Genomic DNA, 15,259 nt, shown 5'->3' with positions numbered 1-15,259 from the left:
TAAATCGCGGATGTCGGCTCTTCCCGTACATCTTAATGGAGTTATTGCAATTTTCTCGTAAATGACTCTAACGATTTCGATTAAATTTTACACAAGTAATGTTATACGTAAATCTAACGTAACTGCATTTTTAGTTTTTCTCAAAAAATACGGATAATAGAAATATGACTTTACATTTTTTTAAATCTTTGATGTCGGCTCTTCCCGTACACCGTTAATGAGTTATTACAATTTTCTAGACTAAATTTGACATACATAATGCTTTAAGTGATTTTAATATATGTAGCTAATTGCGTTTTTTGTTTTTGTCAAAAAAACACGAGTAACAAAAATATGGCGTAAGAAAAACTAAAAAAAAATAATTTCGTATTTTTGCATTTCTTATGAAATTCCTTAAAAAAATCAAATTTTAACTAATTCAAAATATTTTTTTTTTAAATCTTTGACATAAAAGCTACTTTTATCATAAGAGCAAGTACGTGCGGCCCCAGTCGTGCATTTTATTTTTTAATTCTGAGTTTGAGGACCATTTTTTCAAAAAGTCTTGATTAAATTTAGTGGATTTAAATTTCAGAGATAAGAATGAGCTTCTGGCTTTTAAAAAATGTATTTTAAAATATTGTAGGTGTTGCCGTTGTTTTCAAAATATTTTTTTTGTGTTTGAGGTCAGAATGTAAGAAAATTGAATTTATTGCTTAAACGATGGAAGATTGTTCCTTACTGCCTGTTATATATTTTCCTTAAATTACCTAGAGAATCTTTTGCTATCATTTGTTTTATGAAATTTAAGCAAAAAAAATGGTTTTATTAAAAAAAAATTAATTTTAATTTTAAAAAACAATACGGCAACACCGGCTATTTTTAATCTATAGACTTTAAAGTATTTTTAATTGCCTACGTTTGAAAAAAAAATCGTCAAAATCAGAGCTGTTCGGCCGGGTTCCCTTATAATTTGCTTTAGTTACTCTACTATAAACAAATACGGATAATGGAAATATTGTACTTCCGTTTTTTGCTTTTTAATAAAAACTGATACAACGTTCCAACACGAAATAGAAAGAAAGGTAGGCCTTAAAACTCCTGGTACAAGCAAATGCAAAACCACCAGCATTCAGTTGGCCTTAGAAATGGAACAATACAAAACCGGGAGGCTTGCCGCCGATTTCTGAGGTCAACCCGGCGAACCCAACAGGAGGATCACTAGTGTAAAGCAGTTACGTGGGATAGTTATGATCCCCTCGACATCGAGATCATAACAGCGCCGAGAAAAAATAAGAAGAAGAAGAATAAAAACTGATACTTATGTATGTCTGCTATTCCCGTATATTGTTAATGGCTAAAGCGATTTTGTTGGGGGCCAGGCAAGTTACTGTTTACCTAAAAAATACTGTTGACATTGCCCCTGCCAGACGACTTTGCATACCAACGAAGTTGCGTGAGCGGGAAAGAGGACCCAAAAAGTAAAGTTAAAATTTTGAGAACTCGCGAAGCCGGCCAGGCAAGGTACTTTTTAAATAATAAAAGCTATTGACATTGGCGCCTGCCTGGCGAAGTATCTAGTGTTTTTTTTTTTTTTTTTTGAGATACACAAAGCTCTCAGCTTACTATAATATGTATTAAATATCAAAGACTTTTTAAACCTTTTTTTGGCAGTGACTTAGTGCACTTTCATAATTATGGGCACAAATGTGCATAAGAATTTTCAAATTTACACGCTGTTCGGCGCATATATTTATATAAAAAACAATTCATGCAATGCACTCTTGTCCTGTTGCTGTGTCAATTGCTCGACAGAAGGGGTAACTCTGAGAAAAAATCGGAGTAGTAAAGACAGGATTTAAACCCAAGAAACTATCCTCTACTTTATTACAGTTGCGTTTAGCGAAGACAAAAACACGGTTTATCAAAATATGAATACAACCCATGTTCGGCATTTCGACCGGTAAGTGAATTGAAATCACTTTTCCTAGTCGACCGAAATGAAATGTTCCCCATTTCGTAAAATCAGAATACGTTTCAGAAAATTGGCCTATTGGAATAATAGTGACTTGATTTTATAGTTCTTGGCGAATTTGTGAATTTAAGCTGGGGCGATATTCTGTATCATAAGCGAACAAACGCTTTCATGGCCTGAAGCAAATCTTTACACGCGAAAACGTTTTTTCGCTTATGCGATACAGAATGTCACCCCTGTTCTATATGTTTGATTATTCCTATGTTCGTGACCTTATTTCTGAATCAAAATTATAATCCTATGTGGGCTTGAAGTCACATTAGGTTTTTGTTTAAAAATCTATGTAAGTTGAGCTGAAAAACTTGCGTATGGACAAGGTGTCTCACGATAAGTCAACTGATGATTTCAGTAGTATATAAAATTTGTATTATAAAATCAATCTTCGTCTTCTTTGTTCTATGTTTAGTTAGTTTTGTTCATGCAACGCAGTGCACTTTCAGTCCGTTTTATTCGGGAACCAAACTGAATATATGAACTGAATTTCCGTCGTTATAATAAAAAAAAGAGAAAAAAAACAATAAAATTCAACCAAAAAACAAATCCTTTTTTATTGGAATGAAAATGCACATCAAGCAGCAACGATAAGGAAACTAAAGATTTCAGTTAACAAGATGATTATTTATATTATTTTACACAAAAAACAAGAGGGAACTAATACTTTATCACCAAATGAATCCACATTCGATGAAATTCTTTAACGGACCAAGTCTTCAGGATTGAACATACCCTTTAAATAAATTAAGTTAGATAAGAAATTCAAAGGAAAATCATTTTGATTCTTACCCTGGCGCGTCTCAAAATCGAATCCTTACTGGCATCGTATGGATGATCTTTAGATGGAATTTCCAACACAGCTGGAATAGGTGAAGTGTGCGAATCGATTACATGACGAATTAACTCAGCATAGTTTTGATTAATGAGGATGATGTCGATGTCATCACGTTTAAGGAAACGCTTGAAACAATCCTCAATTTCACTCACTGGAGTGTCTACACATACAAATAAGATATTTATTTAACAAAGTAGAAATAAGATATTGAATATTATATTACTTTTGTCGACAACCATGAAATTGGCGTGACGATTCTTGTTGATTTCGCCAACGCCTCCAAGCAAAAATCCTACGCAAGTGTCCTTGTCAAAGCAAATAAAAGTATAATAAAGTTTTGTTGTTGGTATATTTTGAGTAGATTTTATTATTAACTTACTTCATCTCCAATAACGGAAATAAGTTTTCCTTTAATTGCTGAGTGTAAAGCCATGTTTTAAGATATTTTTTTAATAAAAAAATTAATGAACTGCTCGATGTCGAGGAAAATCGAATTTTTCATTCAGGTCAGCTGACACATGTCAAAATCTTGTGATATAAAGTGATGCCAAAATGTTTTATTTTGTGAACAAAAAGATTCATTCACAATAGTTCATTAAGCGTGAAACACATTATTGCGACAGTGGAATAAAAGCAAAAACATTCACCTTTTTTTTTTTTTAAAGGTAGAACTACCAATGACAGCCATAATTACAATGACCTAAAGAAGTGGGAAATTTACAAATACGGCTTATTTGTAAATTAAAATTTGGCAGACAATAACTTTTATAGAGTTTGTATAGAGCTTTCTTCTAAATTAGGTTTCTTACATATGTATGAAAAAAAAAAAAAAAATTTCCAAATAAAAAAATTTAAAGGCTTGGCCACACTGGAGGGTATGCGGTAGCGGTACGGGTAGCGGTGAGGGTACTTGTATGAAAAAAATTCCAAACTGACACATCAACGTTCAGGTGTGGAATTTTTTTAGTACAAATATCGTTACCGCTATACCGCATACCCTCCGGTGTGGCCAAGCCTTAAATTGATAAAAAAATATTTGTTGCAACTGAAAAATATTTGCATTAAAAAAATGTTTTTTTGCAACTGAAAAATATTTATTGCAACTGAAAAATATTTTGCATTTTATTGCGAATGAAAAAAATTGCACAATAAAATTTTTATTACACCCCGACTCCACAGGAGATATTTTTCTCTAACTCAATGTCTAACATCTACAACTTAACAATTTTTATTTTCTTGGCTGGGCAAATTATGTTCGGACATTTCATTTCATATGCCTCGTTCGCCAGAGGATGATGTATGACTTTTTGCGCACAAAATTTATTTTATATGCTGTCAATTTTGTATGAATACTTCTTTTGTTATTTTTTTTCAATTTATATACTTGATTTGTTTTTTTTTTTTCTTCTAAGAAATAAGCAAGCTTCTTTTTTACAAAATCAATTACAATGCCTGTTAAATAAATTCACGATAAATAAATAAATACAAAAAGTATATACCATTACATTAAATCCAGTTCAATTCAACAAAAAAACATTAAAAAATTCGCAAAACAAACAAATATATTTTGTCGTCCGCTACTACGGAGACAACCTTGCTCATGAGACGACAAAAAATAACGAAAAAACTACCCTTCAAAAAGAAAAAAAACACATCTGTCAAATTCGATGTTAGACATTCGTGTTCAGACAAAATCGAAGACACGGTTGTCTAACATTGAATCATAACAAGATATGGCGAGAATCCACAAGACATTTCTTGTTAAGACACGTCAACATGACAAAAATTATCTCCTGTGGAGTCGGCCTGTTACAAATAAAATTTTCTGGATTGAAGAAAAAAAAATTAATGCAAACATGACCTAAAAAGTGGGAAATATGCTTAGTGCAAATTGTACAAACGTGGGTCAGCCTTGGTTCAGGAATTTAACCCGCCGATTTCGGCGGATTAGCTGCAGGTCAACTTCGGTTCAAGCATGAATGTGGCTATTTTTACATAATATGGACCTTGAACCAGTGCTAAAACTCAGCTATGCTTTCGATTTCAGGAGATAAAAGTTGCTGATCCACGAATTAAATATTTGTACAACTGGCCCTTAGAGGATATAATATATGGAGTGCTGTTAGTTCCGTGAAGCTTTTATAGAGGGCTCTAGTTTCTTTAAGTTTTTCGATGAGTGCATCATGCCTTCATTTTATTTTCATTTGATGGCTGTCATCAACAAGCGTGTTTATTTACAGATGCGGAACCGGACTCTCATTGAAAAACGAAGGTTACGACACCGCCGTATAGTTAGCAGCGAGTTTTCACGATTTTCAAAAATTTTGATGCAAATAATTAGGTGAGAATTAGGTGAAATTTGGTCAACGAATTTTAGAATTTGGTGAATCCTAGTTTAAAAGTTATTAACAATTTAAGGTTTGGCGTATAGTTAGCAAACGATAGTAACAAAAATAGGGTTTTTTGGTATCAATCGATCGGAAATCGCTTTGTGAAATTTGGTTAATCAATTTTAGAATTTGGTGAATCATAGTTTAATAAATAATTAACAAAATGTGAAAAAAATGACAGTTCTATAAACAATTACAATTTACACACATATTTAACGTTACGCGACGTAATGTTATGTAACGTAGTAAAATCTGTCATACACGTACACAAAACCAACACACATGAAACAAAATCTGTCCCAAACAACGTCAAAATTTTTGACAGCCCATAATTTATTTCACATTTTTTCCCGCGTTTCTTTCTATTTAAACAAACAAAAAAAAGAAAAGTTCTCGACAAACTTTTATGTACATCCTAAATATACCTATATCCCGGTCTGTAATTTTCTAAAAATATTTTTTGTTAATTATTTATTGTCCTTTTATGGGAAGTGCTAAAACCTACGGAACTTATCCATCGTTGGTTGTGTTAAATGCATTAAGGTGCTTCAGAAAAAAAGAGTCCAATAGACTTATGTTTGCAAGCCGCCACCATCAGTTTTTCTTTTTATTTATAAACAAATCTTAAGCATTTTCTTAAGGGAAAAACAAAAAAGGAAGAAGATTTTAAATGATGGCCAACAGAATCATTCAATTATACATATGTGCAAGCTATCCTAGACTTTATGCTGCAAAGGATGAGTGTACTATTGCGACAAGGTTTAGTACGTCTTATGCTGATTGCAACATATATACTCTTGGTACAGATTCCAAGAATCTTAAATAACAAATAACATTTTATTATAGTGAGCGTATCAAGAAGATCCCAGGCTAAAGGAGATTAATATGAAAGTGCAACGAATCGAAAAATCAACAACGTGCTTAGTCTTAACACTAATCAAGCAATTTGATGATCAAAATACACTCCGTCAGATGCTCTACATCGCTGACAATGTACCTATGTTGTTCAAGATGCGCCCCTCTGATCTGATTTATAAAATCTAGTAGCCACATTCAAAGAATGTCAAACCTGCTGAAAATGCAGACGATATTCTTGAAGACCATGAGGAAAATCCACATGTTTTCTTTAAACGTTTACCCGAGGTTATTGGCGACATTTGGAAACGTATAACGTCAGTGTGGGCGTGTATACTGAAACAGTATTTGAAAGATATGTACGCCCTACAGGCTAAGAAGACGGTAAAATATCAAATAACACAAACATTTTACAAAAAATTGTTAAGACGAAAACAGTGCCCAATTTCAATTGCAGAAATTAAGGAATTGGTCATAAAATCAAGTGATGTCTGTTTAAATCCAGAAGATGAGAAAGATTTATTTATATGTATGTACATATGTTTTTTATGATAAATGTAAAAGAATTTATTCTCTTTCAGTTTTTCAGTTTAAACAACTTATAAATAAGTTTGATCCAGATGATGCATATCTGCTCTTGATAAAGAAAAAAAATAAACATGATCAAGCTGGTGAGAGTAGTATAGGAGCAAGAGCGGGCAGTGCGACAACGCCACATGTAAATAGTGTTAATCATACGATGGTTTCAAGACCATCCCAAAGCAAGGTTAGTCAAAGAATGTTGTCTTTGTGATTTGCTTTCACAAGTTATTTTTTTTATCGATAGAATGCAACAAAAAATTCTTTCCTATAATCTTTCCTATTTTCTATTCCTTCTGACTTGTGCCGTGCAGCATGCATTTAAAAGTTATAAAGGTCCTACAAGCATATAGTCAAAATTATTATTGTTAATGCTCCTGGAGTCAGGTGCTTCTATTAATAAAGTACCTACAAAAATTTAATATTATTTTCAAATGCAAAGTTTTCAACATTTTAATTCTTATATTTGACAAAAATGTTTGTCAGATCTATGCTTAAACTAATCAAAATTGCACCTCCTTGCTAGCATGCCTTCATTACACGGCCAGTAAAACCCAGATTCGTGAAAACAGTCAAATAATTATGTTCTTTGTTCTGACAATTTTGTTACATATGTATTATGTTTCTCTTGAAACTGTTCTGCTGTGTTATAATTTTTTTAGCGTGTCTAATGCAAAATTCTGCCAATTACTTGTGTATATGTATGTCTGTCTTCAAATGGGTAGGATTTTACTATCGGGTTTCAACTACCTTTTTTGTGATCTACAAGTTTCATCAGACAGAATCGGATAACAATGTTTTCTTGTGTGAATATTATTTTTTTTTTGTTTATATGGAATCTTGCAATCTATTTTAAAGTATAGCACTACCACAAAATTTGTTAACCAAAATGTAGGCTTACATGTACGATGTACCTACCTAAACCCAAATATACAATTATTGTCTTTGGAATCGATATCTAAGATATAAAAAATAGTAAACAAAAACAATACCGTCCCATTGTAGCACTTTGCTTTTATTTACCCCTAAAAAATGTTATAATTGTTTTAATACAATTTTTTTTTCAGAGAATCGTTGGATAGTAGCAGTGGAAAAATTGCACCCAGCATAGGCTTTGGAACGCCAACATTACAGAACAAATGAATCAGAAACAACTATTGGAAAATTGACCCAATGAATAATAATAATAATAATTAGTTTTTAACAAGTCTTGTTATTTAATTAAACAATTTCGCGGAAAATTGATGAACAAAAAACAATTTTGAAGAACATAGATACCTTTTGTTTTGATCTGGATTTGTTTTTATCTCAAAACTGTTCTTACTTTGGTTCGATATATAAATATATTTATCAATATATAAATGTTCAATAAATCAATATTACCTATAATAGTATCTGGTTAGTAATGAAAATGACTTTTTTTAAGTTTTGAGAATCACTTTGAAAATTAACACCACACAAACTAACAAGTTATTCTTTAGAAATCTCGAATAAACATTATTATTTAATGTTATCACAAAAGCAAAATTTCTTGAACAATATATTTTTTTCGTACTATACAAATAAATTAATAATTTTTTTTTGTTTTTTTTTTTTTTAAATTGAAATTTTTGAAAATAAGTAAGTATGTTCTTAGTTGCAAGTTAGGTTAGTACAAAATTAAATGCGTACTTCCTCCTACAGTTCAAGGCTATAAAAAACCTAATTAAAGAACTGAATTTAATCAAAATCTTAAGATCGGGAATATTTGAATGAATCAAAAATGTTATATTGGAGTTATTCAAAATAAGCATTTAAGTAAATTATTTCTCCGTATTTCAAGAAAACCAGTTTATTAGCCTCTGTAGCCGCGTTTCTTCATGCATGCATTTCGCACGTTGAGTAAGATAGTGTCGCAATTCAAAAAGTGATTTTGAATATGAAAAATCGTTATTTTTGAGTTGTGTCACTATGCTTCTGAACGTAAGATAAGGCAGTATTTATATTTGAATCAGAGATTTTTTGGCAGATCCAATGATCTTTCGTGGCAAATTGGCCAAGAGATTTATTTTTATTCGTAATACTATGTTTCCACCTACGCTAAATCCGAGATTTAGCTAAGTAGATTTAGAATAAATCTCGAGATTTATTTTAAATCTACTTCACTCAACCTCAGATTTGGGTCCAGCTACCCTAAATCTAAGTTTTCACCTACTTTCAATCCGAGATTTAGAACAAAACTCGAGATTTATGCTAAATCTACTAAGCTAAATATCGGATTCAGGGTAAGTGGAAACGTAGTATAAGTAACTGTGTGTGGACGATTTTTTTAAACATATAAAAGTCATGTAAGAGTTTCGTGTGCAAATAGGTGTAAATCTCGATAAAAAAGGCAATGAGTATTTTATATAATGGGTTTGAAAGAACTTTAATGGTTTATAACATCGCTAATAACAATTTCCGCTAAAAGAAAGATTTTGTGTTTACATCAATAAAATTGAACTTTCCAAAATGGCATTTAATACATATCTATTTTTATCAAAAATGCGTTTGTATACAATATGAGTTTCTTTGTTTTCTTAACGGACTTTTTTGTTTATAATTAAAGAAAATCGTTTTAAGCATTTTTGTAAATAAATAATATTCAAAAAGTAAAGAAAAATGATTTAAATAAAGAAAATCTATCTCCGTTTTCATAAACAAATTAATCCCCTTCTTAACAGTTGGAATATCCATTGATAATAGTAGTAGATATTTCTATTGTTTCATTTTAAATTTCTTGATTCGAAAAAAAGTGTATGTGTATCCTTATGCTACTGATGAGCACCTCGCTTAATATTTTAAATTTCGTTCAGTCCACTGAACTGAAATTTCAGAAATTGGGACATGTGACAGGTGTTTGTATGTATCAAAAATCCTTACGTTACGGGTTTCAAAAAAGTTCTGTTTCCTTTAACTATTTGCATTTTAGACAAAATTCTTCTCCTTTGTTACATTATTTAATTTAAATTGTTAATAAAATAAAAGGTATAGCACACCAAGTTCTGTGAAGCTACAAAACTGATAATACATAATTTCTAAACATTAGGTTCAAGTTTCAGAATTTGGTGAATCATATTTTTTTTAGTTATCAACACTTCAACCAAAAGAATACACTAAAAAATGAGTCGCGACAAAAGAAAATCGCATTTATTTAGGAATTATGATTCACCAAATTATGATTTATGTACCAAAATGTTCTTGAACTTTTTCTGAACAAATGTTATAAATTTTAGAATTTGGTGAATCATACTTTTTGAATTACCTTCTTTAAAAGTTCAAATTATTCGCAGACACTTGCGAAAAAAAATACAAAAGCCCATATAACTCTTAAACTAAGATTCACCAAATTATGATTTTTGTACCAAAATGTTCTTGAACGTTTTCTGAACAAATTTTATAAATTTCAGAATTTGGTGAATCATACTTTTTGAATTACCTTCTTCGAAAGTTCAAAATTGTTCGCAGACACTTGCGAAAAAAATACAAAAGCCCATATAACTCTTGAACTAAGATTCACCAAATTATGATTTATGTACCAAAATGTTTTTGAACGTTTTCTGAACAAACGTTATAAATTTCAGAATTTGGTGAATCATACTTTTTGAATTACCTTCTTCGAAAGTTCAAAATTATTCACAGACAGTTGCGAAAAAAATACAAAAGCCCATATAACTCTTGAACTAAGATTCACCAAATTATGATTTATATACCAAAATGTTCTTGAACGTTTTCTGAACAAATGTTATAAATTTCAGAATTTGGTGAATCATACTTTTTGAATTACCTTCTTCGAAAGTTCAAAATTATTCACAGACAGTTGCGAAAAAAATACAAAAGCCCATATAACTCTTGAACTAAGGTTCACCAAATTATGATTTATGTACCAAAATGTTCTTGAACGTTTTCTGAACAAATGTTATAAATTTCAGAATTTGGTGAATCATACTTTTTGAATTACCTTCTTCAAAAGTTCAAAATTATTCGCAGACACTTGCGAAAAAAATACAAAAGCCCATATAACTCTTGAACTAAGATTCACCAAATTATGATTTATGTACCAAAATGTTCTTGAACGTTTTCTGAACAAACGTTATAAATTTCAGAATTTGGTGAATCATACTTTTTGAATTACCTTCTTCGAAAGTTCAAAATTATTCACAGACAGTTGCGAAAAAAATACAAAAGCCCATATAACTCTTGAACTAAGATTCACCAAATTATGATTTATATACCAAAATGTTCTTAAACGTTTTCTGAACAAATGTTATAAATTTCAGAATTTGGTGAATCATACTTTTTGAATTACCTTCTTCGAAAGTTCAAAATTATTCACAGACAGTTGCGAAAAAAATACAAAAGCCCATATAACTCTTGAACTAAGGTTCACCAAATTATGATTTATGTACCAAAATGTTCTTGAACGTTTTCTGAACAAATTTTATAAATTTCAGAATTTGGTGAATCATACTTTTTGAATTACCTTCTTCAAAAGTTCAAAATTATTCGCAGACACTTGCGAAAAAAATACAAAAGCCCATATAACTCTTGAACTAAGATTCACCAAATTATGATTTATGTACCAAAATGTTCTTGAACGTTTTCTGAACAAATGTTATAAATTTCAGAATTTGGTGAATCATACTTTTTGAATTACCTTCTTCGAAAGTTCAAAATTATTCACAGACAGTTGCGAAAAAAATACAAAAGCCCATATAACTCTTGAACTAAGGTTCACCAAATTATGATTTATGTACCAAAATGTTCTTGAACGTTTTCTGAACAAATGTTATAAATTTCAGAATTTGGTGAATCATACTTTTTGAATTACCTTCTTCAAAAGTTCAAAATTATTCGCAGACACTTGCGAAAAAAATACAAAAGCCCATATAACTCTTGAACTAAGATTCACCAAATTATGATTTATGTACCAAAATGTTCTTGAACGTTTTCTGAACAAACGTTATAAATTTCAGAATTAGGTGAATCATACTTTTTGAATTACCTTCTTCGAAAGTTCAAAATTATTCGCAAACACTTTCGCAACTGTCTGTGAATAATTTTGAACTTTCGAAGAAGGTAATTCAAAAAGTATGATTCACCAAATTCTGAAATTTATAACGTTTGTTCAGAAAATGTTCAAGAACATTTTGGTACATAAATCATAATTTGGTGAATCTTAGTTCAAGAGTTATATGGGCTTTTGTATTTTTTTCGCAAGTGTCTGCGAATAATTTTGAACTTTTGAAGAAGGTAATTCAAAAAGTATGATTCACCAAATTCTGAAATTTATAACATTTGTTCAAAAAACGTTCAAGAACATTTTGGTACATAAATCATAATTTGGTGAACCTTAGTTCAAGAGTTATATGGGCTTTTGTATTTTTTTCGCAACTGTCTGTGAATAATTTTGAACTTTCGAAGAAGGTAATTCAAAAAGTATGATTCACCAAATTCTGAAATTTATAACATTTGTTCAGAAAACGTTCAAGAACATTTTGGTACATAAATCATAATTTGGTGAACCTTAGTTCAAGAGTTATATGGGCTTTTGTATTTTTTTCGCAACTGTCTGTGAATAATTTTGAACTTTCGAAGAAGGTAATTCAAAAAGTATGATTCACCAAATTCTGAAATTTATAACGTTTGTTCAGAAAACGTTCAAGAACATTTAGGTACATAAATCATAATTTGGTGAATCTTAGTTCAAGAGTTATATGGGCTTTTGTATTTTTTTCGCAAGTGTCTGCGAACAATTTTGAACTTTCGAAGAAGGTAATTCAAAAAGTATGATTCACCAAATTCTGAAATTTATAAAATTTGTTCAGAAAACGTTCAAGAACATTTTGGTACATAAATCATAATTTGGTGAACCTTAGTTCAAGAGTTATATGGGCTTTTGTATTTTTTTCGCAAGTGTCTGCGAATAATTTTGAACATTCGAAGAAGGTAATTCAAAAAGTATGATTCACCAAATTCTGAAATTTATAACGTTTGTTCAGAAAACGTTCAAGAACATTTTGGTACATAAATCATAATTTGGTGAATCTTAGTTCAAGAGTTATATGGGCTTTTGTATTTTTTTCGCAAGTGTCTGCGAATAATTTTGAACTTTCGAAGAAGGTAATTCAAAAAGTATGATTCACCAAATTCTGAAATTTATAACATTTGTTCAGAAAACGTTCAAGAACATTTTGGTACATAAATCATAATTTGGTGAATCTTAGTTCAAGAGTTATATGGGCTTTTGTATTTTTTTAGCAAGTGTCTGCGAATAATTTTGAACTTTCTAAGAAGGTAATTCAAAAAGTATGAGTCACCAAATTCTAAAATTTATAACATTTGTTCAGAAAACGTTCAAAAACATTTTGGTTCATAAATCATAATTTGGTGAATCTTAGTTCAAGAGTTATATGGGTTTTTGTATTTTTTTCGCAACTGTCTGCGAATAATTTTGAACTTTCGAAGAAGGTAATTCAAAAAGTATGATTCACCAAATTCTGAAATTTATAAAATTTGTTCAGAAAACGTTCAAGAACATTTTGGTACATAAATCATAATTTGGTGAACCTTAGTTCAAGAGTTATATGGGCTTTTGTATTTTTTTCGCAACTGTCTGTGAATAATTTTGAACTTTCGAAGAAGGTAATTCAAAAAGTATGATTCACCAAATTCTGAAATTTATAACATTTGTTCAGAAAACGTTTAAGAACATTTTGGTATATAAATCATAATTTGGTGAATCTTAGTTCAAGAGTTATATGGGCTTTTGTATTTTTTTCGCAACTGTCTGTGAATAATTTTGAACTTTCGAAGAAGGTAATTCAAAAAGTATGATTCACCAAATTCTGAAATTTATAACGTTTGTTCAGAAAACGTTCAAGAACATTTTGGTACATAAATCATAATTTGGTGAATCTTAGTTCAAGAGTTATATGGGCTTTTGTATTTTTTTCGCAAGTGTCTGCGAATAATTTTGAACTTTTGAAGAAGGTAATTCAAAAAGTATGATTCACCAAATTCTGAAATTTATAACATTTGTTCAGAAAACGTTCAAGAACATTTTGGTACATAAATCATAATTTGGTGAACCTTAGTTCAAGAGTTATATGGGCTTTTGTATTTTTTTCGCAACTGTCTGTGAATAATTTTGAACTTTCGAAGAAGGTAATTCAAAAAGTATGATTCACCAAATTCTGAAATTTATAACGTTTGTTCAGAAAACGTTCAAGAACATTTAGGTACATAAATCATAATTTGGTGAATCTTAGTTCAAGAGTTATATGGGCTTTTGTATTTTTTTCGCAAGTGTCTGCGAACAATTTTGAACTTTCGAAGAAGGTAATTCAAAAAGTATGATTCACCAAATTCTGAAATTTATAAAATTTGTTCAGAAAACGTTCAAGAACATTTTGGTACATAAATCATAATTTGGTGAACCTTAGTTCAAGAGTTATATGGGCTTTTGTATTTTTTTCGCAAGTGTCTGCGAATAATTTTGAACATTCGAAGAAGGTAATTCAAAAAGTATGATTCACCAAATTCTGAAATTTATAACGTTTGTTCAGAAAACGTTCAAGAACATTTTGGTACATAAATCATAATTTGGTGAATCTTAGTTCAAGAGTTATATGGGCTTTTGTATTTTTTTCGCAAGTGTCTGCGAATAATTTTGAACTTTCGAAGAAGGTAATTCAAAAAGTATGATTCACCAAATTCTGAAATTTATAACATTTGTTCAGAAAACGTTCAAGAACATTTTGGTACATAAATCATAATTTGGTGAATCTTAGTTCAAGAGTTATATGGGCTTTTGTATTTTTTTAGCAAGTGTCTGCGAATAATTTTGAACTTTCTAAGAAGGTAATTCAAAAAGTATGATTCACCAAATTCTAAAATTTATAACATTTGTTCAGAAAACGTTCAAAAACATTTTGGTTCATAAATCATAATTTGGTGAATCTTAGTTCAAGAGTTATATGGGTTTTTGTATTTTTTTCGCAACTGTCTGCGAATAATTTTGAACTTTCGAAGAAGGTAATTCAAAAAGTATGATTCACCAAATTCTGAAATTTATAAAATTTGTTCAGAAAACGTTCAAGAACATTTTGGTACAAAAATCATAATTTGGTGAATCTTAGTTCAAGAGTTATATGGGCTTTTGTATTTTTTTTCGCAAGTGTCTGCGAATAATTTGAACTTTTAAAGAAGGTAATTCAAAAAGTATGATTCACCAAATTCTGAAATTTATAACATTTGTTCAGAAAAAGTTCAAGAACATTTTGGTACATAAATCATAATTTGGTGAATCATAATTCCTAAATAAATGCGATTTTCTTTTGTCGCGACTCATTTTTTAGTGTATTCTTTTGGTTGAAGTGTTGATAACTAAAAAAAATATGATTCACCAAATTCTGAAACTTGAACCTAATGTTTAGAAATTATGTATTATCAGTTTTGTAGCTTCACAGAACTTGGTGTGCTATACCTTTTATTTTATTAACAATTTAAATTAAATAATGTAACAAAGGAGAAGAATTTTGTCTAAAATGCAAATAGTTAAAGGAAACAGAA

At 30.1% G+C, this 15,259-nt stretch overlaps 2 protein-coding genes across 3 annotated transcripts; one reads left to right on the top strand and one right to left on the bottom strand.

Moving 5' to 3' along the window:
* Positions 1–2,537: 2,537 nt before the first annotated feature.
* LOC129916728 (V-type proton ATPase subunit F 1) lies at positions 2,538–3,379 on the bottom strand. Its single transcript, XM_055996837.1, has 4 exons — positions 3,223–3,379; positions 3,067–3,148; positions 2,798–3,003; positions 2,538–2,741 (listed from the first exon to the last, which is right to left on the bottom strand). Exons 1-4 carry the CDS (start codon positions 3,274–3,276, stop codon positions 2,709–2,711), a joined length of 375 nt encoding a protein of 124 aa, XP_055852812.1. The 5' UTR covers positions 3,277–3,379; the 3' UTR covers positions 2,538–2,708.
* A 1,819-nt stretch (positions 3,380–5,198) lies between these two features.
* Positions 5,199–7,940, top strand: LOC129916730 (uncharacterized). Of its 2 annotated transcripts, none has more exons than XR_008772530.1 (5): positions 5,199–5,997; positions 6,080–6,472; positions 6,546–6,617; positions 6,670–6,854; positions 7,735–7,940. XR_008772530.1 is itself a non-coding variant. In XM_055996839.1 (5 exons), the coding sequence occupies exons 2-5, from the start codon at positions 6,446–6,448 to the stop codon at positions 7,747–7,749; spliced, it is 318 nt and encodes a 105-aa protein (XP_055852814.1). In that variant the 5' UTR covers positions 5,202–5,997; positions 6,080–6,445; the 3' UTR covers positions 7,750–7,940. The 2 variants fall into 2 exon arrangements, 1 of the variants encoding a protein (XP_055852814.1); XM_055996839.1 differs by having other exon boundaries at positions 5,202–5,997; positions 6,527–6,617.
* The last annotated feature ends 7,319 nt before the right edge of the window (positions 7,941–15,259 follow it).

Source organism: Episyrphus balteatus, chromosome 3 (assembly GCF_945859705.1).
Source record: "Episyrphus balteatus chromosome 3, idEpiBalt1.1, whole genome shotgun sequence".
In the NCBI taxonomy this organism is placed as follows: domain Eukaryota; kingdom Metazoa; phylum Arthropoda; class Insecta; order Diptera; family Syrphidae; genus Episyrphus; species Episyrphus balteatus.
The sequence above is the reverse complement of the archived record's forward strand: the minus strand, read 5'-3'. Positions and strand labels throughout refer to the sequence as shown.